At 40.7% G+C, this 27,965-nt stretch overlaps 2 protein-coding genes across 3 annotated transcripts in view; both read right to left on the bottom strand.

The window, feature by feature from the left end:
• Positions 1-448: 448 nt before the first annotated feature.
• klhl30 (kelch like family member 30) lies at positions 449-20,057 on the bottom strand. Its single transcript, XM_008106441.3, has 8 exons — positions 19,904-20,057; positions 17,453-18,291; positions 15,358-15,520; positions 12,512-12,598; positions 11,051-11,206; positions 9,462-9,650; positions 6,516-6,661; positions 449-3,440 (listed from the first exon to the last, which is right to left on the bottom strand). The coding sequence occupies exons 2-8, from the start codon at positions 18,224-18,226 to the stop codon at positions 3,192-3,194; spliced, it is 1,764 nt and encodes a 587-aa protein (XP_008104648.1). The 5' UTR covers positions 18,227-18,291; positions 19,904-20,057; the 3' UTR covers positions 449-3,191.
• Positions 20,058-23,670: 3,613 nt separating this feature from the next.
• espnl (espin like) overlaps positions 23,671-27,965 on the bottom strand; it is a 36,003-nt gene continuing 31,708 nt past the window's right edge. For both annotated transcript variants that reach the window (XM_062976430.1, XM_062976429.1), the window contains one exon: positions 23,671-27,187. In XM_062976430.1, the coding sequence (XP_062832500.1) occupies positions 25,652-27,187 (1,536 nt within the window). In that variant the 3' untranslated portion in view covers positions 23,671-25,651. The remainder of the gene's footprint in view (positions 27,188-27,965) is intronic.

Below are 27,965 nucleotides of genomic sequence, written 5' to 3'. Positions count from 1 at the left end.
TTTGAAACTTCCAGTTTCAATGGAAGTTGAAGTCCAAAGCACCTGGAGGGCCGAAGTTTGCCCATACCTGGTTTAGGATGACATAAAGCAGTAGTGTTTTCATTTGAGTTTAGGGAGCTTACAATACATCTTACATTTTTAAAGCCTAAACTCAAAAGAAGCAAAAATTACTTGACTGAAGTTGTATTTTCAGCATTTGGCATAACTCACTGCAAAAAATTATAATGCTTGGTAAAATGGAAGGCAAAGGAAACGATCGCATGATAGATCGCCTGAAGCATCAACATTCACTTCTAGAAGAAGCCTAGGCAAATAAACCTAGGAGTATTCAATGAAGTAGGAAATGCTAAAGGCAGGGTCACACTATAAAATACAAAAAGACACATTATAACCCACACTGAGAAGAAGCAAACTAAAATCTGATACATAAACAGAAAATACAGACACATTTATCTAGGATTATTATTTTTTGTTTATTTTGGAAAGATTTTATAATACACAATAGCAGTCTGAGCAAACTGTGACAGTGTAGAATTCAGTATAAAATCTTTAAAAGATCTATGCAAATACCTTTCTAGTAAAGATAGGCTTGACAAACAGAAATGTTATTTTCCCTCCTAACCCAGAATACACATCTGTGTCTTTTGAAATTCATTCTGCTGTTTGGAACCCCCCATAATCAAGTTTACTATGGTTATTTTGAATTATAATCTCCTCTGAGTTATTCCTACAATTCCTCTACATTGTTATCATTTGCAATCTAATGAGTGTTTATCAGCTCGAATATTTCAAATGCATGACATTAGCAAAACTATGAATAGCACTACTACCCCAGCAGAAATAAAATAATCAAATCCACAAATGTGAAACCCACAAGCATGAAGGGGTTCATGGAGGGGTACATGTATTCAACTACATTAATATAAAATAGGTATAGGTGGTCTGTGGCCTCTAGATAGACTGCTGCTCCCATTACTCTGACCATTAGCCAAGCTGAATGGGGCTGTCAGCAATCTAGAGGACCATGTTTTCCCTGCATTGATGTCTACCATGATGGTAGAAAGGAAGGCCTACAATTGCCCAGAATTCCAAGTACAGTATGTGTAAACTCAAGACTAAGCTGCAGTGGCAATAAGAAGAGGGAGCACATAATTGATTATATCAAGACAATTATTCTCAGATTTCTTGATCAGAGTGATTAAATGGAGTGACCAACAGGAAGAAGTAGGGATCAATATGCCAGGCTCAATTTCACAACTAGCACCAATATAATACGCAGGATGTTTATGCTGAGCAGGAATATGCACCATTATGTACAGAAATTATCCAGAACAATGAAAAAGATACACAAGTAAGAACACCACATTTCCTACCACTTCGTCACATAACTTAAATTCCACTGAGTTCTACACTTAAAATCTGGTATTCCACTGGGTCCACTACATTCGTTTTGGTTAAAGTGCAGTTTTTGAGTCTTTTAAACGTTGAGGGCAGCATTTTTTTCCAACATATCAGGAAGAGGTGAGGAAATGGTTTTTTCTCAAAACTCCGGATGTTTTGCCAAATTTCTAATGAAGTAGCACTCATTGCTCTCGGGTTAGGATCACCCAATTTGTGGGAGGAGAAACTGGGGAGGAGTCAAAATAAGCTTTTTTGGGCAATCTCTGGCATTTCCTTTTGCTCCCCAAGCAGGAAGGTTTGGTTCTAAGCTACCTCATAATGCTTCTATTTTGCAAAAATAAAAGATAATAATTAAAAAATAGCCTTTTAAAGTACCTTTATTCCTTCCTTCCATAATTTGTCTGTGTTCTGTGTTGGGAGAGCCAGTGCTGTTGCCTTTCCAAATGGGTTTCCCTTCCATCTCTTTTCTCTCTCTCCCTCCCTCCCTGCTGTTGAGAATTGTGGGAGTTAAAGTACCGAAAAGCATCTAGAGGGATGGGTGGGGCCAAATGTCTGCAGTGTGGAAATTTCTTCATTGAAAAATATGCAAGACAACTGAGTACACTAAACAATGTGATTAAAAGGTAGGGAAAACTCAATTTTATTACGAAATTGCGTTAGACTGAACTCTCTTCTTCTGAACACTTCCCAGTGTAATCTGATTAACTCCTTAGAGAAGCATATCCCCGAAATAAATGGTCACAGCTACTCATGTTACTAGGGCGTTTGGGGAATTCTGACTCCTAAAATAACATATCTATGATCCAGAAATTTGTCACTAAGGACCTCTGTGGCAAATTGGCAGGGCAGCAGGGCAATCCTGGTGCCCTACACCCCACCTCACCAGCAGCTACACTTCCTCATCACACATGGGGAAGCGTCACCATGAAGCTTCCCCTGTGCAGCCCCTGTGATGTCCAATGAAACATGGGAAGCCTCCCGTGTTCCCGGTGCAGCATCGTAGGACTCTTCTACTCCAGTAGAGCCATGGAGCCCCCTTGGAAGGGAGCCTGTATCATATGATGAGCAGCGTGGGGCTCAATTGGGGCAGAAGCCTTTTACGATGCTAAAAAAAAGTTGTGTAATGAAGTCATTTAATCACCCTTCAACATTAGCCACTATCATCTCAAATTAGCATTAAAAACTCTTCTAGTCCAGATTTGGAGATGGCTTACTTTACTTTTGGCCCCTTTCCAACACTGGTCACAATCCAATATAATTAGGCAGTAGATGATATCAATAGATTCCAACTCACAGTTCTGCAATACTGGCTGCCATTGCTCAAGTAAGTTATTTATTTAAGCAAAATGACTGAAATCTCACAAACTTCAGTTATGGCAACTTTCTAAAAAGAACATTGAAGTTTTTTAAAAATTGCAGATGTTTCTACAGTGAGTTTTGTAAGAGACATCAACAGAGGTGGGATCTGTAAACAACATGAACTACTCCTTAACTTCATTGGCCTTCAATGTGATAGTGTTTTTTCTATTTAGAAGTGTAGAGTTAACACAGTACTTTGTGTTGAGTATATGCACCCATTAGAAGACTTTCATTTTAATCTTCAGCTGTTTGACATCTTTATAATCCCATTATCCCATGTGTTCACCATTAATGTTATGACTATAGTTATCCATTTTACTGTGAGGACAAACTGATTCAACCCAACAAAGGCTGCAGTGCACAATAATAAGTCTCTTCTTTTTCCAGATGTGTGCCTGAACACAGGTAGAGCCTGATTCCACCCTCTTCTGTTACGACTGGTTTTCCAGAAAAGGTTCTCTCCATTTTGAAGTATCCATAAAGATAGAAGAAGAGCTATGGTAGAGCCATAAGCATGGGAGGCCCCCTTCCTTTGTCCAGACATCTTTGGCACAGTCATATGTTTCCATCTCCACCTGATAGTCACCATCCATACCTTTCCAATAGCCTCCTGTGACAAAAAGTTTGCCTCCAAGAGGTACCATTCCTCCATTCTCATGGAGCGTATGAAGTTGCTGCACCTGCCAACAAAGAATCAACATCATTCATGTTTAGAATTCATATTAAGTGCCATGACTTAGGAAACTCCGAAAGGCTTTATTCACAGAAGAGCAACCAGGCACTTGACATTGAAAGCTAAGCAGAGTCAACCTTGGTTAATACTTGGATGGGAGACCACAAACAAATACCAGGTGCTGTAGACTATATTTCAGAGAAAAGAACTGGCAAAACTACTTCTGTATATACCGTTCCTAAGAAAGCCTTATGAAATTCATGAGGTTGCCATAAGGAGACAGGGAACTTGAAGAGGCACATACCCACATGTCTTTATTTGGTGGATGGGACTTTCATATGCTTGATGGAAATTCAAAGTGAATGCTTTCTAGTAGTTGGAAAATATACTGCAAATGAATATATTGTAATCAAGTTTCTTGGCTCTTCTGGCCGCATTGTTAAAAGATTTTGAAGTAGCTGGAGAAATTCTACAGTAGATGAAGTGTTAGTGTGCTGACAGTCTTATCTTACTGTCTGTCTATCTATCTATCTATCTATCTATCTATCTATCTATCTACCTACCTATCTAGAAGTACCTTTTCCTATATCTACTTGAGAGGCTCTCCTCTGTCTTCCATCAATGGGAACAATACATTTCATGAACACATGGGAAAGAACTTTTCTGTTTTGGCACACAATTTGTGGGATACTATCAATTGCTAGGTCTGATTCTCACCAATGATATGTGGGGTGTTTTTGCACTAAGGACTTCATCACACTGAGGCCAAGAAGACAGGGGACAGTAGGTAACAGTGGGGAAAACTGTGGGACAGCACCATGAGTTCTCTTACCATTATGGGATCCCTTCCCATGCCATTTCCCTGCTGCCCGACTTCCTCTCCAGCTTCTCCTCCCTGAATCTTCTCCATTTCTCTGTGCTGCCGGCATGCTGACGGAGCCCTGCCGAAAGTAGCCCTGTGTCATGTGATAGGGTTTGGGGGACTCCATGCCAACAGCATGCTGGCAGCGCAGAGAAACACAGAGAATATGTGTTGTCGAAAGCTTTCATGGCCAGAATCATTGGGTAGTTGTGAGTTTTCCAGACTTTATAGCCATGTCCATAAGCATTTTCTCCTGACGTTTTGCCTGCATCTATGGCAGGCATCCCCAGAGGTTGTGAAGTATCAAAGAAGACACTTTTTGACCTCAGTGTGATGAGGTCAAAAGGCAAACCATGACTATATGAAAAATGTTTGGGACCTAATTTTCTATTCCCAAAATGTACCTAAGACAGTGTACTAGTTTGAGACCTGTGCAAAAAAAAAGATTAAAAAGATCAGCTTTGTTGTAGTCTTTTGAACTGTATTTTTTTTTTTTTTAAAAAAACCCTCACCTAATATTTCTCCATCTCCCTTTCTACCAGACACACTGTATATGAGTAACCAGGACTGAGTTATCTATACTTATCTTAACTCCTGTTTTCTCCCTGTGGGGAGCACAATAAAAATAGCAGTGACTGGAGTTGTGCAGAAATATTCATTGGATACAAGCATGAGTTTGCTTGCAGAGACACTGTTAGATGATAAGATGTTACAGTGGGAACCTTAAGAGGTCTCTGGCAAGAGTATAACAGACTGAGAGAAACCAACAGCTCTATTTTCCATCAGTGTCAGTAGATGAAAAGGCTGGCAGAGCACCCTCTGCAGCTGCCCTGGAGACTGGAGGGAGTGGGTGCTACAAGGTCAGCTGAGCCCTGACACTCTGTGAACAGCTGCAGCAGGATTTCAGAATGATGCTGCCTAAACCAACCCTCCAACAACATTACATATGGCCTTACTGAAGCCAACAGGACAAGGGAACAGGACCATGCCGTGCTTTTGTCTGGGATATCCTCAGTCAAGGAATGGGATTCACGTCATATTGGAATAGGGACAGTTGTCTGTATATCAAACCACAGCATCTGCTTTGGTGATTCTTCCATCAAAGTATTGTTCAACTGTGGCATTTTGTTACATTGCATAAGAAAATGTTTAAAACTATATAAAGAGAGACAACAATTTTGCATTGTTTTAAACTTTGTATATTGTATTTTATGACTGTTTTAACATTTTAGTTCATTGTATAATGGTGTAACAGTATCAATTGCCACTTGTAAGCTGGCCTGAGTCCCCTCGGGTGAGAAGGGCAGGGTATAAATAATTGAAATAAACAAATAAATAAATAAATAAACAATGGGGAGGGGGTCAAACTGCTTGGATGTTACTTAAATCTTCTGCTGTTTAGGTTTTTCCTTTATTTGTGCTGATGCTATGTTTTTTAATCTGTGTTTTATGATTGATAGACATCTTGAGCACCTTTTTGGGTAGAAATGAACCAAATAAAGTGCACATTTAACTTCAACAAGCCTTCAGATCATAGAAATGTGTAGCCACTTCCATGTTTACATATCCATGTATCACTCCCATTACTTAACAACGCATCACTGTAATCACAACAGATGGTGCCCCTCCAAATCTACCTTCAAAGCTTATCAGCATCCTGACTGAAGTGTTTCTAAGGTGCTGGAGGTTGGGCTGCTGGGAGATAATGGTCACGTTCACTTCCAGTCATAAGGTGCCTTGTGAACAGGCACATGGAGAAACCCCTTGGGGTCCTTTCACAACTGCTTCCCCCAAGAAAAGCATTCCAGTTGTCATTTCCTAGTACCCCAATCTTCAGGCTGCCAGGCTGTAAAAGTGCAAAATTAAAATGTGGCCACTTACAAAAAAAATGGCCTTAATAGATAAAAATACAATAAAATGAAGCTGATGGCATTCTCGTTTGTTTGCATACTTCTATTCTGCCCTTTCTGCAAAGAACACAGCTGTATTCCGCATTGCTGCTTTCTAGTTTACTACTATTTTAGTTTGATTTAATTTTTCTTTTGCTGTGTGTTTCCAAAATAAACAAGCTTGTTTTCCATGACACCATTTTATTCTGGATTATACTGAGTGCAACTGGCTCATGATTAGTCAGCGAGTTTGTGGCTTAAGTGGAGATTTCAACCCAGGTCTAATCCTATCTCACTCTACTTTTGTTAAGACCACATACCATTTACCTACCTTCTGCCATATGTTGGCATCTGGATCATACACATAGACTTTCTTTGTGTTGTCACCAATAAGGTAGATTGCTCCATGCAAGGAGGCACAACGGGGACCAGACAGGTATTTTGGCATGAAGGGCGATGCAATTACACTCCAGACATCTACAAACAAAGAAATACATCTCTCTTAATGACATATTTTCATCATTTTTGATCAAAGATCTTTTTTTAATTTTTTTTTTTGCTTGGCAAAAAGATCTCTTAGAAAAACGATGGATTAGTTTCTAACAAAACGTAATAGGCAAGAAATGGAGCAGGATTGAAACAGGTTTCAGAAAAGTTTAGAGGGCTTAGGCCTTTTTATATCATTTACTCAAACAATTCAGATCAATCTTGTTAATTTTCAAAAGCTTGCATACAAACAGAATAGGGTTCCCAAGTCTCAGGCTCTGACTTTCAGGGCCTGAATGCACTTCTCCAGTGCTCAGAGCAAAAGGAGAAACTCCAGAACAAAAGCACAGCCTTGAAAAACGTGTCTGTATTGTATTCCTTGTTTGTTTGACTTGGTATTTTTATTATATACACTGTACAACTGTGGTTGATGCTGAAAGCATTGTGTACAATAACATCATTAGAGGACTAACTCTAGTACAGTGGTTCTCAGCCTGTGGGTTCCCAGATGTTTTGGCCTACAACTCCCAGAAATCCCAGACAGTATACCAGCTGTTAGGATTTCTGGGAACTGAAGGTCAAAACATCTGGGAATCCACAGGTTGAGAACCACTGCTCTAGTAACATAATCCCTATAATATCACCAGGGCTTCTTCTGTGGCATTACAAGTGGTCATCCCTACATTGCAGGTTTTGGCCATGAATTTCAGGATCTAGAATAGTCTTGACCTGACAACCCTAATATAGAAAACCAGTGCTTGTGAAACAGCAGGGTATCCTGCATTTTTATCCTATTAATTTGGCCTCACTTCTTCACTATTATTGCCATCACCATTATTGCCTTGGTCACAGTTGTATATCTACAACATAGATGAAAAGTAAATACTGTACACCTAAAACAAATCATAATATCTATTATAATTATTTATTTACAGTATTTATATTCTGCCCTTTTTACCCCGAAGGGGACTCAGGGCAGATCACAGAACATACATATGCCACAAACTTTAATGCCATTTTTATACACAGACAAGACAGATAATTGAACATAGCTAGAGGTATATAGGCTTTTCCCATCTTTGGCTTCTAATAATAATAAATAATAAAAAGAAAAGCCTAGAATTCTAAAAATAACAATATCCGTTATCCCAATATTTTGGGAAGCTAAAAACAATAGGTCACTTGACTCCATTCATGGAATTCTGGAGCATCATCAAACTTTGAAGTGTGGCCTGGGACTATTTCACATGACACAATTATAGTGCGGTGATTCCATTTTTACTCATATAATTCTATCTTTGGAAAGATTTTTCAATATAGAGGGGGATATTTAGAATCCTTAGAGTTCTAGTGCCTCAACAAATAACAAATCTCCTGCTGAGATGAGCTGGGGCTGATCAGCATCCATTTCAGTTAGATAACATCACTGGGGATAGAAATGGAAGTGCTGAACTTGTTTATCATATTGTGTGCTCATGCCTCGTGACTATTATCCAAGGACCCTCTCAAGCAAACAGAACTTGAGTCATATTACACCTAATACATTTATCAGTTACAAGGAATAAGATGATACCAGTAGAGTTTCTAAACATTGTGACAAATAGCCTTTAATATCTAGTTGAGATCATGTGTAGATATAATCCACTGGATTATCAGCCATGATAAGCAACTACAGGACTGAGTTAGAAAAATGAAGGAAGCCAACATATGTAGCACTGGGTTGTTGTGAGTCTTTCAGGCTGTATGGCCATGTTCTAGAAGCATTCTCTCCTGACGTTTTGTCCACATCTATGGCAGGCATCCTCAGAGGTTGAGGGGTCTGGCACCCTCTAAGGATGCCTGCCATAGATGTAGGTGAAACGACAGGAGAGAATGCTTCTAGAACATGGCCATACAGCCCAAAAGACTTATAACAACCCAGTGATTCCGGCCATGAAAGCCTTCGAAAACGCATATGTAGCATTAGCTATTCAGCTCTCAAAAATGGTTGCCCATGGGCCAGGGCCAAAGCCATCAGCTGCTGGTCTCTGGGGAGTTTCCATGAAGGAAAGAAACATTGCCGTCAATGGGTACAAATATGATACTGGTGCCTGGCACATTGGGAAAAACATACCACATTCCCTCCTATCAGATAACTTCAGAAGCACTGAGATGCATAATATCCAGGGCGGTGTGTCAGTACGGGGAAATGCACACTATAAACCTTTCCTTCTCCCAATGTACCTCATGCTTGGGTTCAGCCAGAGTTTGGGAAGACATTTAGCACCATCTGAACGGTGCCTTGAATACACACGGTTTCTCATTTACATGGTGAAAGACGCCTTGGCATTCACACATAAGTGAAGAAGGGAAACACTGCACTTTAAAATATTGTTGTAATGAGAACATAACTGACACTAAGAAGCTCACTCTCACTGACCTCAGATGCCATGGATCACACTGATGTTTAAAAAACATACATGTGTGCACACACTATCTTCATGACCAGCCACTTGAATGTCAATGGACTGGTGAATCTGATCCCACTTTCAGTCTGAACTTTAAGGAAGTATCCAAGGTACTAAACCCTCCCCTTAGAATAGAAGCAACAGCTTGCTAAAAGTTTGAAATAAAATCTGGAAAAGCTTAATAACTAATTGACACCAGACCACGAATTGTTAATGATCATAACAGGCATTTTCCAAGTCAGTGAATGTGGGGGGGATAAGCAAAAATGATTTGGCCACTCAGTGGGCCTAAGTTGCAGGTATTTTGGGAAAGCTTTTCAATCAAGATGGTCTCTGTTCCTTACCAATAGAGGGGTTGTAACACTGCAGTGTCAAGGCATTGTATTTGAGAGCACAAGAGCCAATCAGGTATAGCTTGCCAAGGCATCCAGCTACGGCAAAGTTGCTGACATACTTCAGGGCAGGGCTGACAAAACACCAGCTGTCATTATAAGGATCATAGCACTCCACCTCCACAATGTCCACGGTGGTGCCTACAGACCATGTGAGAAAAATGAAAGAATTTTGAATGTTACAGGAGTCTTCAATCACATGAACTAAGCACTATTAGTTCCTAATTAACCCACACGGAGCCCCCGGTGGCACAGCGGGTTAAACCGCTGAGCTGCTGAATTTGCTAACCGAAAGGTTGGGGGTTCAAATCCCGGGAGTGGGGTGAGCTCCCACTGTTAGCCCCAGTTTCTGCCAACTTTGCAGTTCAAAACATGCAAATGTGAGTAGATCAATAGATACCGTTCCGGCAGGAAGGTAACGACACTCAAAGCAGTCAGGCCAGCCACATGACCTTGGAGATGTCTACGGACAGTGCCGGCTCTTCGGCTTAGAAATGGAGATGAGCACCAACCCCCAGAGTCGGACACGACTGGACTCAACATCCAGGGAAAACCTTTACCTTTTCTATGAACCCACATGGCAATGTACTTTCCTGCAACCTGTATTTCTAATGAAGCAGGATTCATTCTTGTTATTGCCTAAACTGTCAATGAGCCACAATCTTTTGTTCCAAATTGCCCCATGAATGAACACTGGATTTTCTGTTGTAACTGTCCTTTCTTCAGGTCTGATTACTAACAACTAAATTTCTCTCCCCCATCCTCCACTTCATTCTCACCTTTTGTAGAGAAAGACTGTGGCAATTGGGTCTACAAGCCCTTCATAACCATCCAGGCATGGGAGGTACTTTGCTAATTGCTAGTAGCTATTCCCCTGTGGGTGCCCCCGATGGTGCAGCGGGATAAACCACTGAGCTACTGAACTTGCTGATTGAAAGGTCACTGGTTCGAATCCAGGGAGTGGAGTGAGCTCCCAATATTAGCCCCAGCTTCTGCCAACATAGCAGTTTGAAAACATGCAAATGTGAGTAGATCAATAGGTACTGCTTCTGCAGGAAGGTAACGGTGCTCCATGCAATCATGCTGGCTACATGACCTTGGAAGTGTCTATGGACAATGCCGGCTCTTTGGCTTAGAAATGGAGATGAGCACTAACTAACCTCCAGAGTTGGACATGACTAGACTTAATGTCAGGGGAAATCTTTACCTTATTCCCCTGTTAGACACATCACCTATTTCCAGGTACTCCTTCATCCATTTCCCGCTGGTGAAGGATGCACAAAAAGTGCAGCTAGAAATCTCTTGGTTGGTCTGAATACCTGCTATGTCAGATTTCCCTCAGTGCCCTCTCCCGTGCCCATGTCCCGTTCTCTGTGGGCCCTTCCAGACAAACCCTAAATCCCAGGATCTGATCCCAGGTTTTCTGTTAATCTCAGATTATCTGGCAGTGCAGACCCATATAATCCAGTTTAAAGCAGAAAACCTGGGATCAGATCCTGGGATTTAGGGCCTGTTTGGAAGAGCCCTGAATTATAGCCTACCACCAATGGCATAGATCTCTCCATTGAGAACAGCACTGGCATGGTTTGTTCGGGGCTTCAGCATCGGCGCAATAGACTTCCAGGCACCCTTCTTCAGGCTGAAGCACCAGGAATGGGTTGTGGACCACGTGTCATTTTGTGAGCCTCTGGAGCCACCTGAAACAGAAACAGGGAATATAGGATACTGCCTTATATAAGATAAGATCATGGTGCCCATCAAGATCAGTATTATTTGCAGCAATTCACAGTGGTTTCCCATACTTTCAGAGACACTCTTCTCTAAAAGGTCTCATATAATATGGCTAGTAGGTCTGGGTACATGGATGAAATGAAAGCACTTCAATATTAGAATGTATTCATCCTTCTTACTTTTGCCTGCATATTCATTACTGAGGAAATCTTGTGAGGTTCATGGATGACTATGAATCAGTCAAGAAATTATTTAAAGATGTACATGTAGCTGTACAACAAGGGGTTGCTATAGCACAGCAGGTTAAACCACTAGCAGCAGGAAATCTGCTGACCGGAGGATTGGCAGTTCAAAGCTGGGAGTCAGGGTAAGCTCCATCTGTCAACCCTAGCTTCTGCCAACCCAGCAGTTCGAAAGCATACAATGGGAGTAGATCAATAGGTACGGCCTTGGCAAGAAAGGTAAAAAGGCGCCCCATGGAGACATGCAAGTATGCCGGCTATACGATTGGAGATGTCTACGGACAGCAGGCTCCTCGGCATGGAAAAATGAAACAAGGCCATCTCCCCATTCCCGGAGTTAAGGATCACCTCCAGATGCCAGAGATGAAAGAGGAGGCCTTACCTTTGTTTGTGTATTGGATGTCATTGTTGTTCACTGTTTAAAAAGGCATTGAATGTTTGCCTTATATATGTATTCTGTAATCTCAGAATCCCTCCAAGAAGATAAAGCGGAATATAAATAAAGTGTTGTTATTATTATTTTATTGTATGACACAGCAAACAAGATAGATATGCTGGATTTCATATCACAAAATCACAAGTCAAACACTTCCCAAGTGTCTAGGACTGTGTGATGTATTTTCGGATGATGCGTGCAGATCCCGAATAATAATAATAATAATAATAATAATAATAATAATAATAATAATAATAATTATTATTATTATTATTATGCACACACACACACACACACACACACACACACACTGAGTTAGATTAGGTGGCCCTTGGAGAACCTTTCAAATCTGTTAAGTAATTAAAGTTGATGAAAATCTGCTAATTATCAGATAAGCAATGTGAAATAAAAATGATGAAATTGTTTAAATTTACATTTGGTCAGTTGACTGTCTAGTCTGAGAGGTAAAATTGAAATTATATTTTTAAAGCTGAAACAAGCAAGCAAATAAACCCTAGAAGCCAGCAGAATACACACCAAAAAAATCAAAAAGTTTAATGGTAACATTAATTGGGGAAAAACACTAGGCTCACCTGTAACATAAACATCATTGTTGAGAGCAATCATTGAAAAGCCCCATTTATTATAATCAGGAAAATCCGGCAGAGCGATCCAATTTTCTGAAATGAGAAAATGAAGTATAAGTAGTCCTCAGTCAGTTATAACTGGTTAACTGCTCTGCTTTCCCCAAGATCCTTTCCTCATGATCGACATGATCGAGGTGCTTCTGCACAGATGCCTTCATTCCTGGACCAGGGAAAGTGAGAATTGTGGATTACCTGAATGTAGAGAGAAGTAATACAGCTTGGCAAATAACTGAATATAATGGGCAAAAAAGAGGGAAGAACAGAAAAGCTAAACCCGAAAAAGAAATTGTAACTCACTAAACTATAAATCTAGTATAAACAACACAAAAGTTGTCCTGTTGCTATAGTCTCACTTGTAATTCTAGATAGAATAATATACATAAACTGACTATTATTTATCAATAAAAATATGGGAAATAAAACAATCACATTTAGGAATGTTCTACAGAGATATAACAAACATTATGTTCAGGCTTGAATGTTTTTCAAAATAACTCATAGGCTCCTCCAAGGCTTTGTAGTTATAACTTTAAATTAATCCATTATAGTCCCAGGCGAGTTCAAAAAGTCTTTAGAAGTCTGTGACGATCAGGAACATAATCAGGAAACAACAAGGGTTCCTGGGTGCTTTTATCCTTGTTTCAGGAAAAGTATCCCTTCTTCAGGTTGCTTGAACTAGTTTCTTCAGAAGATTTAGAGGCTATATTTAAAGTTCAGGTTGCAGTAGTTCTAGCAACCTGAAGAAGGGATACTTTTCCTGAACACATCACTCAGTGTCAATTAGACTACTGTTCTGCCTTCAGCCAAGAAATTACCAAACTGAAATTATAGAGTTTGAGCAAATGTAAAATTAAGATGCACTTATGGATTTCCCAATCAACCACATTACTTTGGTGAGAAAAAATCTGAGATTTTTCGTATTGGAATTATCGTGCTCATAGCTGCATATGCTTAGAGGTAATTATCTATGGTCATTAACTGTTTCTATGTTCACAGTGTTGTGAAAATGAACTCCAATTGCATCATCTTGCCCAGACGGTGCCAAAGATGCCAAAGGTCTCACTCAGATTTCTATTCCCTCCCCTCTAAATTCGTTCCCCCCACCGTCTGACAGTCTGATGACAACGTCAGCCCGGGATAAAGGCAGCTGCTCGGCAGTGACAAACGCCAAAGAAACGTAGAGCAATGACATCATTTGGAAATCTCTTGTTTGCCAGAGGCTACATAATTCCAGATTTAAGTCTAAGCCATGGTTGGTTCTGCCAATATTAGCATTCCTCTTACACAATATGGATGTGAATCATATAAAATGTTTATTATAATTCATTTAAAAGTATATGAGTTTTTCTGTTTCTTTTACTTATTATATGAGGCACCGTATAAAGAAAGATTTAATTCATTAACTAACAAAATACATTATAAAATTGTTGATAACATTAGGTCAACCCTACAGAGCCGGAAGGCAGTTAGGAATTGTGGGAGTTGAAGTCCAAAATACCTGAAGGGCTGAAGGTTGCCCATGCCTGTTATAGAGGGTGAAGGGTTTTAAGCAAAGAACCAAGAAAATGAAATAAGTGGAGTAATCTTCCAAATAAGGCTATGACCATGGAACCCTATGGAGGGCCAGACTTGCTGTGGATATCCATGGATTTCTTAGGGATTTCGTTTTCACATTTTCCCTGAACTACAATTTCTAGAAACATTTGCTCTTTTTCAGCTTAATGATAATAATAATAATAACAACAACAACAACATCCCACAACCATCTCCCTGAAGGGACTATAATAAAACATTATAACCTGGGAACAAGGCAAATTTGTCCAGAGACTCTGGTGTAGAATTTATTTACACTGTTTCTAAATTCTACAATACTGTATACATTTTTATCTTCATTGTATGCCATCTTTTTCCCATAGTGAGACTAAAGGCGGCTTCCAGAGACAGTACATTTAAAACAATTAAAAACAGGATTGCTGTGAGTTTTCTGGGCTGTATGACCATGTTCCAGAAGCATTTTCTCCTAATGTTTCAGCTGCATCTATGGCAGGCATCCTCAGAAGTTGTGAGATCTGTTAGAAGCTAGTCAACCCAATAATTCTGGCCATGAAAATCTTCAACAACAATTAAAATCATCCCATAGAACAGCATATAACTAATTAAAACATACGACAGTTTTTAAAAGTAAATTAAAAACCCCCATAAAATGCTTCCCTGCTTACAGATTAAAACCCTGCTTTAAAAACACATGTAACCTGTTAGAGAAAGGAGAATCAGGATGGGAACAGTCTAGTTTCCTGTAAAAAGGAGTTCCAGAAGGTGGAAGCAGCCACAGAGAAGGCTCTCTCTCATGTCCTCATCCCTTGTAGATCTTAGAGCCCTGGGAGGTTCGTCTGGCGAAATCAGGGTTTCAGATATTTACTTTGTTTTGCATCCTGCCCTCTCTCACTCCCCGAGGGACTCAGAGCAGCTAATAGTCTAGGCCAGTGGTTCTCGACTTGTGGGTCCCCAGATGTTTTGGCCTTCAACTCCTAGAAATCCTAACAGCTGGTAAACTGGATGGGATTTCTGGGAGTTGTAGGTCAAAACACCTGGGGACTCACAGGTTGAGAACCACTGGTCTAGGCCTAAGCCATATAGGACTTTATAGATCACTTGTGCCCAGAAACAATGTTTTGGTGTAACAATGCAGTTACAGTCATTGCATTGAAGTGTCCGGTGTTTTTATGCCCCAGCTTAAAGATGCACTGAATAAGAAGGAGCTGTTCTGGCCTTATTTGATGCCAGACACTTACTTGTTTTGGTATTATAAAAGGCAAAGTTCCTGGAAATTGGTGGTGGTGATTGTTCTTCTTCTTCATCCTCTTCCAAAGCTCTACCTGCCACCACCACCAGCACCTCCTCAAGCTTTTGTGGAAGGGCTTTTAGTCTCTGCTGGACAAAAGGTCTGTTCTCTACCTAAGAGATGATAGAAAACAACAGTCACAACATTGAGAGCTAATAGTTTCTCATTGTCCTTTGCCTCCTTCTCCCATACATCTCACCAAACTCAAAAAAGTCCTAAACAGTTGGTTGCATCCATCTGTGGTCCACAGTATGTATGTATGCATGTGTGTGTGTGTGTGTATAGGAAATGATGAAATTCAGTAGAGAAAAAATACAGAGAGTTCCTATGAGATATATCATTACATTTGCTGGAATCTGTAGTTCAGGGTGCTTCAACATAAGAAGGTCGGAGGCATCTTCCTCTTCCTGTCCTCCTGTTTCACAAGGAGCTCAAAGAAACATACATGGCTTTCCTTTATCCCATCTTCCTTTAGCCCCCCACGACACTTTGAAATAATAGTCTCAGAAGGAGTACCTGGCTCAGCATCACTTACTGAGTTTTGTGGACCAGTAAAGTCTTAAACCTAGAGCAAGCTTCAATCCAGCATCCTACCACATGCAACCCTTGCTTTCATTCACATTGTTACCTACAGTGTGGCATGACAAATAAGCAATTACTTAATAAAAGTATATTCTATCAAAGGATCAGTAAACCCATTTCTCATACATAAATATCAATACTGTTATCTGATCTGGAAGAGAGAAAAGAGGAAAGAGGGCAATCTGGATGAATGACTTTTTCCCAACTTCTACAGTAAACAGGTGGGAAAATGTTCCACACCTCCTTAAAGTCTGGTGGCTGTTAATTTGGAGAAAACCAGAGAAAAAACCCTTGCTTTTGTAACAGATGGGAGGAGGAGGAGAAAGCTGAGCAGGAAATGTACAGGAATTCTCCAATCTTCTGCTATCCATCAATTATAACAGTCCATAACTGATTAATTAACTACAGCGGTTTTTCTTGGAGAAGAAGTGAGCACACTGTTTCCCCACAACTAGTTTCTCAGCCTCCCAGGCTCCTTCTACAGAGCTGTATAAAATCCACATTGAACTGGATTATATGGCAGTGTGGACTCAGATAACCCAGTTCAAAGCAGATATTGTGTATTACCTGCCTTGATATTCAGGATTATATGGCTGTGTAGAAGGGCCCTAAGAGAAGACTGGTGGCTCTTCTATCTGTGGAGTGCTGAATTCGCTGCTAGTTTTAGACCAGTGGTTCTCATCCTTTTTTTGACCAGGGATTACTTTGACCAGAGACCACTTGATTGTGGACCACTTTGACAAGGGACCACTTTGACTAGAGACCACTCTCCATTAGTACCAAAAGGGTTACAAATTGGTTTTTGGTCAACTTCAAATTCGGTTTGGTTATTTGGGCTGCTGATTCAGAAGATTGTATTGGATAGACCACATAAGCTCTAGTTTCTGATACAGAACATATGCCACCCAGTAGTCGCCATCTGCTCGCTCACAGAAAACCATATTTAATAATCTAGAGCTGATGTGGTCTGTCCAAAGCAATGGTCAGTTCAGCATAAAGGAGCGGAAATAAAATGAATAAAATAAATAAATAAATAAAGAGGAAGGAGATTCGCGGACTGGATTTTTGTTCTCACAGGCCCACAGGTTCAAAACCACTGTTTTAGTCCATGCTTTAACGGAGCTATTCAAAGTGCTGAACTGAAGGTGAAACAATTAAAGTTCACACTAAAGCCTGGAGAGGATTCACAACTCCACTGACATTGGAGTCATCAGCCTCGTGGTCCTGCCCCTTTAGATCAGTAGCCAAAAGTCAAAATCACTCCTAATCCACAGTACTTTTAGCTAAAACATCCCATACACTGTAGCCCCTTAATGTTGGTGACAGTTTCTTGAATAGCAAGAAGAATACTCCCCACCTATAGAAACCCCTATATTTCTTATAGGTATTGGACCACATGGTTCCTTTTCTAATTTTAGTATTGAAAACTAGTCTAAGGTGTTGTGGTGCCTCCAAGAACTGACCGTGCTGCGATGTCTGGTGATGATGGTCTTGCATGCTTCTGATTCCTGAATAAGTGGTTCCAATGATAAGAGGTCCTGCAGATACTGATCTGGCAGTGAAACCAGATGCACTATGTCAAGGAGTTCTGGAAGGTGGGTGGCTCTAGCAGATTTTTCATACTTCACCCATCTGAGCACAGCCTCAACCAGACTTTGCTCTTCTTGCATTTGTAGTAGATTGTTGGACAGGTAAGTAACCAGCCTCTCTTTGGACAGCTGAAGAAACTCCTCCTGTTGAGACACAAGCTCAAAATTCTCCTGCAGGAATGACCAAGCCTTGGATGACACCTCTGAACAGCCATACATCTCCCCAAACTCACAAATTCCCAAACAGTTGGTTGCATCCATCTGTTGTCGTAAATATCGGCTGCAAACTTTCCGGATAGTGGGGAAGTGGAGCTGATTGGATGTCCGAATCAGAGCCTCTACATTTCCCTGATTGATGGTCACCTTCCCCGTATAAGCAAAGTCAATTAAGGACTCCAAAACAGCAGGATCCACATCTTTGATCTCTACCCGGGCAGAAAAGCTTTCCAGGAAGTCACCAGCAAACATGGCATTGAAATAGTGACTACAGAGGGCCAGAATACTGCGATGACAGAGAAATTCATGCCCCCCAACAATCAAGGTGACGTCTGAAAACTTGGGGTTGGAGCGTAAAGTCTGAAGCCCTTCCAAAATGGACTGAGGATGCGATGGAAGACAAAAATCAAAATCATCTATGTTCCTCACCATGGTGGTGTTCTGCTCCCCTTCTTCTGTGATAAATAACCCTGAATGGAAATAATAATTTCCCGATCCTAGTCAGAAAACAGAAAAGAACAGAATAAAGGTTGTGTTCCAAAGAAATAATAATATATAATAAAACTTTGTATTCCACCCCATCTACCCAAGGGGACTCAGGGCAAACATTTAGTGCCTCCGTAAACAAACAAATACTGACATAAAATCCCAGAGAAACCCTGCATATAAAAATAACATTAAAACCTAACATCAAATTGAAGCCTAACTTCAGTAAATTAAACCTAACAGAAAGGAAATTTCCCTAATGGCACTTCTGAATCTGTGACATCTGAAATATATGCATGTTTTTGAAGCCTGACATATATCATGAGTGCCTATATGGGATTTCCCACATTGGGTTTCCTGCATGGCCCTTCCAGTCTCTACCAACTTTATGATTTTATGATTCTATTTATTTCATTTTTCATTCCTTGGGAGGGGCCAGACCTCCAAAGACCTGAACAGTGAAAAACCAAGCATGAAAAAAAACATTTTGGAGACTCAATAGACCAGAGAATAAACTGCCCTGTGTGTTAAATCTCAAGTTTTGTGTAAGCACGAACAGTTACTAATATGATTCAGACTTGGCCAAATACAACATGTATCACTAGACCAGAACTGTTAGGCCCCAACTGGAACATTTGCTAATGTGAAAGTCTGCAAAGCACCGAGATGTGTGACTGATGATCAGTTATAAGCAGGGTACTTTCATTCAAATGTATTAACACTGTTAATTATTTAGTATAGTACTATCATTGTATCCAAGGCGAACTTGTTCCTGGGCTTTGCATGGACACAGGAAACCACAGATAATAATGAACACTATCAAGCTACAGTACCTATGGCCTTCAAATATCAATTCAGGCTTGAAAACCTAGGAAATGCCATGAGAGAACACATTTTGTCAGATGTGGATAAATGATAGTGAAGATACTGATCACACAGATAAGCAGGAGGGTTGTAAGTAGTGTCCTGAAACCGTTATATTTATTTATTTTCACTTGGATATGTGAACAGTATTATTTTAAAATAAATATTAACAACACCATTCAAATGAATGTTTTTCCATTTCATTTTTATCTTGCTCAGCCTATTTGAACTTGTCACTGAAAACCTGAAAGAAACTAGTAACAGTTTGTGGGAAGATGTAAGAAGTGGATCCTCAATCACACCTCTTGATTTGTGCCCCATGCCAACTCACAGTAGCTCTGTTTAAAATGGGAAGAATGGCATCTTTTATCAATCCTCAAAAAAGAAATTTCTAAGTAGGAATCTGTGCTATGCTAAACAGGAAACACCATCATTAACAGAAATCCCAATAAGAATGCCTGTGTAGAAGGAGTGTTATATCAAACACTCCTTCTATATGAAGTCCAGGAAATTGCTTCTTCACTAGTGCTGCATTGATAGATCTTCCCGGTATTACTTTCTGATGGAGAAGATTGATATTTGCTTTTTAGGAGGAAAGAACTTAGAATTATGGTTCTTCTTTGTGCCTCATATTGATGGCTTCAATACTTGGTTTTCCTGATTGGGTGATACTTCTAATCTAATTTGGAAGTTTCTTCTCTATTCAGCTTATGCCGCAGCCCTTCCAGAAATCAAAACCAACCAAACCCAATCTCTTACCTTGTTCTCTTTTTTCGGCCAATTTGATTTGAGAGTATGACTGGAGATAGCTTGCCCTGTTCCTGGGAGGCAACTGCTGGCTGGAATAGGACTTTATGAAGCACTTGTAGGCTGTGAGTGGCAACCAACTGTGTGTGTCTCTAGGTATCTATTTATCTATATATATTTAGCTCCTTGCTAGAGCGGGGAGGGATGGGAAGTGCTTTGACAGTTATATGCTCCAGGCCACCTGCTCTTAAAGCAACACCCCAATGAGAAGACACAGAAAAGCCTGGGAGGAAGCCCTCCATCCACTAGATGCAGAAAGAAGGCTGTGTTAGGTATGAACAGGACTGCTCTCAGGCTTTAGGTAGTCTTTGGCAAAGTGGTCACTCCTTTGATGAAAGACCCAAGCAGCAGGAGGTGCCATTTTAACTTGCCATAATTGCTCTGACATTGTGTTACTTTGGGGCATTAGCTCTGTTCAAGGCATTCAGAGTACAGGATTAATTTTAACACTGTCCTCTCCAATATTTCAAAATGAACAGTAAAAGGTCTGGAATCCAAGCCCTATGACCAGAATCTTAGGAGCTGGGTATGTCTTCCTTGGAGAAGAGAAGATTTAGAAGTACGCGATAGCCATTAGAGTTGTGCACAGAATTCGCTTTTACAGTTTATTTTGTTTCTTTCATTTCTTCGGGTGCACAAAATGGGAAGCCCCCTCCCTGCACAAAAATCAGCTCGAGACGAAAGCAAGCTGGGTTCTATCCCGGCTCCAAGCCTGTTTTTGTCTGCAAAGCAGGAAAGAGTGTGTGTGTGGCATGCAGGCCCAGAAAGCACACATGCCTGCCAGTACCTGCAGCCGAGCACCTCTGACTCTAGAATAAGAGGTGCTTGACTACAGGCACTGGTAGGTGTGTATGATTTCTGGGTCTCCACACCAAGCCACATGCACTCTCCTTGTGGTATGGCATGCATGCACAGTGCCTGCAGCTGTGCGCCTCTCACACTAGAGTAAGAAGCGCTTGGCTGCAGGCACTGCAGGCATACCTGCATGCCATGCCACACACGCACTCTCCTTGGAAAGAGAGTGCATTTGTGGTATGGTGTGGCGTGCAGGCCCAGTACCTGCAGCTGAGTTCCTCTTAAAGAGGTGCTTGAATGCAGGCACCGCAGACGCACCTGCACACCACACCACACATACACTTTTTTTTTCCAAGGAGAGTGCGAGTGTGGTGCAGCATGCAGGCCAGATAGGCCCGGAAATTGTGCGCACCTGTCAGTACCTGCAGCCAAGCGCATCCTCTTGAGTAGAAGAAACAGCAGGTAAGAAGCCTGTGTGGGAAGCCCCCCTCCCCCAATGGTCCGATAGAAAATTGATCTTTTGGAGCCCCAAACAGAAAACAGGTATTTTCCCACCCCCATTTTAGGAGGCTCCTAAAAATGGATTGGGGCCCCCACCTAAAGCTGGGACACAAAACAGGTCAAGGTTTACCCCAAATGCACAACCCTAATAGCCATATCTGAAAGGATGACATCCTGAAAATGGAACAAGTCTGTTTTCTGCTACGCCAGAGAATGAGCAATATAATCTACAATAATTTACCAGAGTTTGCTTCACTTGCGCAGGCACTTTATAATCCAGGCAATGGCCTTGTTCAACTCAGGAAAAACTGAAAAGGTTGCAGCAATTCTCTAACAAAAGTCCAGTCTTGGAAGTATGGATGGGAGATAATGAACGAATAATCTGGAGAGACACCTGGAAATATGGTGTCTCTCCAGATGTTGCTGGACTGCAGCTCCCTGGCCAGTATATTCAATGGTAATGAATGCTGGAAGTTGGGACCCAAAAATTCCCAGTCAGACAGAAAATGATCAGCACAAAACTTTCTGGCAACTATAAAAAATGCAGGGACAACAGCCTCATCCTAGTCATTCAGTAATGATTCAAACAAGCACTTGCTCTTCTTTCCTGCAAATCTGTCTGCACTTTTCACTATTATTTTCTAAATATAGTCCAGCTAGCTACTTATATCAAGAATTTGGCACTGGGATCCCTATGTAACACCTCACTCCTTCCTCAGGAATGTCCACAAATAAACTCATGAAGCAGTCACAGAGGGGTTGCGAGGGTATCGTTTTCCATTGGCAGTGATGTGGCATTAGGCAAGCAGAAGGAGTCGCCTATGCTTCTCAAGGTAACTCACAGCCTGACAAGCGCAGACTATTAGACTCGTCCTTGTACAGAATTTCATAATCACTGATGACTATAAAAATCATGATCTGATGACATAGATTACTGTCAATTAAAGGTATCGCAGACTGTTGGAAAAATATTGTGCATTTGCTAAAAAGACTGATAGCTCAAAGCTTCTGTAAATTTGATTTGAAATGGCCTCCTGAAGAAAGCCTTCACAGAGTGAAACACACTGAGCACTTTGCAAACGAACACCATCTTTTCAGCATCCTGAGATTTGTCTCCATTTTCCTTATGGATTCATTAAAAACATACCCTTGAGTTTCTCTGACATGTACGCACGGATAAGACTGGCAGTGTTTGGAAAATTGGTCTGCAAATTAGCTTAATAATATTACATCTTAGAATTTAGGATAATAATTAATTACTGTTGGCATTCTAAATTGAATTAATTAGTTATGTTGTCTTTAATTTTATCTAAGACATTTGTTCTTACCAGGAATTCAGACAGAATGTCACTGTTTATATGAAAGCACATTTTAATTTTATTTTTAAAGTTATGTTAAAGTTGTCTTTTCCTAAACCAAATTTCCTCCCAGATGGACTAAAGATCCAATAATCCAAATGTTTCCTTGTATGGTCGTAACATTGGGATTGTCCATGCCATGGCATTTTCAATTCCTATGTAAGGTTATAAAAGCTGGACAACAAGAATGCTGATTGGAAGCTCTTTTGAAATGTGATGCTGGAGGACAGTTCTGCGAATATCTTGGACTGCCAAAAGAACATATAAATGGGTCCTAAAGTAAATCAAACCATATTTCTCTATGGAAGCCAAGATGGCCAAAGTGACAGTGGCATCCATTGGACATATTCTGAGAAGACCTAACTCATTTTTTGTTATATGTCTTCAAATCGTTTCCAACTTGTGACCCTATGACAGGGTTTTGTTTTTTTTGACGGGGTGTAAGTTTTGTTCAGAGGCTTTTCTATGCCTTCCTCTGCAGCTGAGAGAAAGTGACTTGCCCAAGATCTGGGTTTACATAGCCAAGGGGCAAGTTAAACTTATTCTCCAGAGATGCAGTGAATGACGTGATATCTCTCGTTCATAGAATCATATTGAGGTAAAGTTGATTTGACAGCACTCAATAACAAAGAGAAATGTATTGCAAAAGTATTGGACCTCATCTTATAGGTTTTCTTACTGATCTGTATTTCTCTTGTAGACTGGGATAGAAAAAGAATATTGAGGGTTGGGTGAAGGACATGTAGATAAGTGCTACTAAAAATGACCAGAAGCAGTGGTAAAGAGACTAAGGCCCATTCTATACTGCCATATAATCCACATTATCTGCTTTGAACTACATTATGAGTCTACACTGCTATATAATCCAGTTCAAGAGAGATCATCAGAATTTTATATAGTAGTGTAGAAGGGGCCTAGCCATCCTTTGTTCTGCTAAAATAGCATTGGAATGGGGCAATCCTTCTGTCCTATTCACTTTTACAACAACATGCAACAGATTGACCCCCTTTTTGACCATAGACATTTCATTTCATTTGTTAAATGAAAAGAAAACAACACAACTGGTTCCTTTAGCATTTTTTTCAAGATAAGACTTCTTGCTCGTACAGAGAGAAACAACATTAAATAATTTAAAAAAGAAAGCAAATGTTTTTAAAAACAAAATGAAATATTTATATTCAGTTGTTTAGTTCATGAAGTGTACAGACTAGTATAGATTTTGAAGACAAGTAGTAAAAGAGAAATATTTGTTAACATATTTTGGTTGGATCACATTATTGATGCATTATAATGAAAACAGAAACTTCTAACAAACACTTTTTAATAGTGGCTTTAATAGTGACTGTAATGTTTTTAAATGCTTCAATGTATTTTAATTTTAATGTTTATTTAATTGTACATTGTTTTTAAGGCATTGAATTGTTGCCTATGTGTAAGCCACCTTGAGTCCTTTGGGGTTAGAAGAGTGGGATATAAATATAGTAGATAAAGGTACACGTTTTCCCCTGACATTAAGTCTAGTTGTATCCGACTCTGGGGGTTGGTGCTCATCTCCATTTTTAAGCCGAAGAGCCAGCATTGTCCGTAGACACCTCCAAGGTCATGTGACCGGCATGACTGCATGGAGCGCTGTTACCTTCCCACAGGAGTGGTACCTATTGATCTACTCACATTTGCATGTTTTGGATCTGCTAAGTTGGTAGAAGCTGGAGCTATAGTGGGAGCTGACCCCGCTCCCCAGATTCAAACCGCTGACCTTTCAGTCAGCAAGTTCAGCAGCTCAACCTATAAATATAAATATACTATAAATATAGTCAATAAATAAATAATAATTGAATGACTCATTGAAAAGGTGGCCAGGTAAATGTAACGGACTCTTTGAAAGCATTGTAGAAAAGTATCTGCATGAAAACTGCCACACAGTAGAAGCACCCATATAAATTGTTTCATGATACATATTGAGAAGAGCCTAGGAAACTGAAATCTTTGCAGTTTGTGAACTGTAAGGCTCAAAATTATTTAAATATGTAAATTTAACTTCCAGGCAGGGTCAGATTACTACTTTTCAGTACACACCTGACAATTCCCCAGTGTCCAACTCTATCCATTGTCAGAACATAATAGTTAAGAACAACAAACATGAAAGAGAAAAACCCTAATATCACACATGGCTATTCATCTCCTATTTAGAGGTCAACTAATCGCACTGCACGCATGTATAATGAGGTCCTGACAATCCTCCTTCCCGCCAGGGGTAATAATGGTATTAAGGGAGGGGCAGGTCTCCTATGCCTCATTTGCCGGCTTTGTACTTATCCCACTCCCTGTCCGATCGTTTTACAGCCAGGCAATGTTAACAGGTAGCTTACTGCCACAGGTTGATCAGTACTGTTTTAATTGAGTTTTAAGTTGTTGTTTAATATGTCTATATGTTTTTCAAATGTATTTTTAAATGGTGTTTAATTTTATGTTCTGTTTTTGGCACTTTGTGCCGTGTATAGCCGTCCCGAGTCCCTTCGGGGAGATGGTAGCGGGATACAAGACTAAAGTTGTTGTTGTTGTTGTTGTTGTTGTTGTTATTCCTTCATAATTACCCACTATAGAGTTCCAAATCCAAGTTTTCAAGATTCAGTCTCGGGGGTCTTATGGAGGAGGGGCAAAGCAATTGGCTAGAAACTGTTCTGGCTTTTTGAGGAAGAATAAGGGATTTAAATAAATTTCACTGGAAGGATTAAATATTTCCTTCCCTTCTCCAGCCGCTGCTCTGCAATTAAGAGGTTGCCACCATAACTTAGTAGCAGAGCTTTTTCAGATTACAGCTACCAGAGTCCCACTGCCAACCTGCTATTAGGAGTTTCTTAGAAATGTGGTACAAAAAAGCAACATTTTCAAAGTCTGACTTAGCTCACAAATCTAGCAAATGGCAAATCACAAAACAAGCAAGTTATGTCTCCTTAGTCCATGCTATATTCCATATTGCCTCAAGCAGACTTCTCAGTAGTACATTCTGTATTTCACTCCTATCCACAAATAAACGTTGCTAGTGTTAAGAGTCTGATCGTTCAAAGCTAAAGATTTCTGCTTCTTTTTCTTTCCAGAAAGCAAAACTCCTGTCAATGTATCTACAGATGTCATCATTGCTAAAGTGGCCTAGTTCACAATATGTTTCTGGGATACATTCTTCCTGCTTAACGGCCAAGTTTGGGACTCTTATTTTGGATACTCTTTCTGCCGATGATTTGGTGAGTCCCGGATTCTTAGCAGAGGCCTCGCTGTTTCCAAAGAATCTGATCTTAATATCTTCGAAATTATCTTTCCAGCTTCGTTTGCCTGCAGCAATCTCATTAATCACTGCTTTATGGAAAGCACGCACGGTATCCCACGGATGGCTGCCCAAGTGGTCAAACACTTCAAAGCAAAGAAGATGTCTTGCCTTCCGCTCTTCCGCAGAGAGATCCAGCTCCAGGATGTGGAAATAGCCAAGCATGAAGAGATCGAGAGTTAAGCTGTTGTAATTTATGGGTTTGCCATTGACATATGGCAGAAATTGCTCTGGAGAATATATTGTGTGCTGGTGATTGAGGCGCCTGATCTGACGGGATGGTACAAGAGAGATAATATCCTTCCAGCGACTGATCAGGTTCTTGATAGTGCATCTCTGTTGAACTAAATGCCCAAGTCTGCTCATTTCCATTGGAAGCTTCTGCATGGGAGTCTGCTGCTTTTTGACTTCTGTCATCACATCCATTAGTCCTACCTTTCCAGGTTGTTTGGTATCTGCAGTCTTCCTAGCTAGGAGTTTCAAGGAAGGTGTGTAAGCCGATTTCTTCCAATGGCTTAGAAAAAGCAGAACAATACGCTCTTTTCGGAGTGTGTTAGCCTCTGCAGTTGAGATACGAGAGCTGTAAGCTTCGGATGAGGTTTCCTCACAGCTGATGCCGGAGTCACTGGTATTCTCCAGGTCTCCAATCTCATGTTCCTCACAAACCAGTTGCCTCTTGCTCTTGCAAATACCCGAAAACATTGGGGAAGTTGATTCACTCCCCGTTCCATGCTGCCAGGATATGGTCTTTAGCTCTCGAGGCCCAATAATATTTTGTTTTTCAAAGTTACATCTCAGGTCCTTTACAGACACACCACACTCCAGGATCTCCCTTTTGACCATGCCTCCTGAAAAACTTCCTTTTTTGCTTGGCTTGATAACAGCCCTCTCATTCTCTTCCTCTTTCTTCATACCATTGATGCCTGTCAGCAACATGGACATGCTTTTGACTACACCAGACACATGACTGCACCAGGCAGGGAACTCATGGCTGTTCTTCTCAGAATCCTGCTGCAGAAATTGACTATTGACTGAGATGCTGACAATTGGAACAGGAAGAACTGCCTGCAGCTCCTCTGTCAGGCGTCCCAGCTCACTCTCGTATTCCTGGCATTTCTTCTTCACCTGCAGTTGCTCAATCTGCTTCTCCAAGTACAGCAGGTCATCCTCGGTGAGCAGCTCCCCAAAGGGGCCCAGAATGGCATTATGAACCTGGGAGTACTGCCAGTCATCCATCCCCAGTGCACAGCTTCCTTTGTCCTGGATGGAGAGAAAGAAAGCAGGAAACTACACAGAATCATGTAACCAGTTCTATCCATACACACACACAAAATACTTCAGGCCCCTGAAGCCAGCCTGTCATTGGCATCATCAGGTGCAATTTACAGAAGCAGGAATCACACATCTCCCCTGCTTTAACTCCCCTGTTGGATCCTTTAGATATATATGTGGAAAATAATTAAACAGCTTCTCCTTCTCTAAGGACGGGTGGAATCTAACAAAACTGGAGAGAAAATTATTTAAGATAATGTGCTGTTGAAGGCTTTCATAGCCAGAATCACTAGGTTGCTGTTAGTTTTCTAGGCTGTATGGCCATGTTCCAGAAGCATTCTCTCCTGACGTATCGTCCACATCTATGGCAGGCATCCTCAGAGGTTGTGAACAGGGCTGTAGCCAAGGGGGGGGGGGGGGTAGTGGTTCAAAGCCCCCTTGAAAATTTCCAGGTTAAAAAAACCTGGTTTATTCATGAATTTTAACTGATTCACTAAATCCCCATGAGCGTCCACTGAAGTTTATCTATCTCGAGTGTCCACTGAAGTTTATTGATGGAGCTTGAGTTCTAAATTAATTTGTGTTATGGAACTACTCTTCATGATTTGCTAAAAAAGTTTCAACAACACCCCCCCCCCCCCCATTTTTTTTCTGGCTATGGTCCTGGTTGTGAGGTATATTGGAAACTAGACAAGGGGTGTTTATATATCCGTGGAAGGTCCAGGGTGGGAGAAATAACTATTGTCTGTTAGAGGCAAGTGTGAGT

This window comes from Anolis carolinensis, chromosome 3, assembly GCF_035594765.1.
Source record: "Anolis carolinensis isolate JA03-04 chromosome 3, rAnoCar3.1.pri, whole genome shotgun sequence".
In the NCBI taxonomy this organism is placed as follows: Eukaryota; Metazoa; Chordata; class Lepidosauria; order Squamata; family Dactyloidae; genus Anolis; species Anolis carolinensis.
Note: the sequence above shows the minus strand (reverse complement) of the source record. Positions and strands in the feature narration are given on the sequence as shown.

Bases quoted from the DNA above. Each gene is read 5' to 3' on its own strand.
- klhl30 (XM_008106441.3), bottom strand. From the start codon at position 18,226: ATGGTGAGGAACATAGATGATTTTGATTTTTGTCTTCCATCGCATCCT. The intron at 15,521-17,452 runs GTCAGTTCTTGG...ATCATCTCTTAG, and splicing joins TCACCAGACATCGCAGCACG to GTAGAGAACAGACCTTTTGT. The intron at 11,207-12,511 runs GTGAGCCTAGTG...TTTCTGTTTCAG, and splicing joins CAATGATGTTTATGTTACAG to GTGGCTCCAGAGGCTCACAA.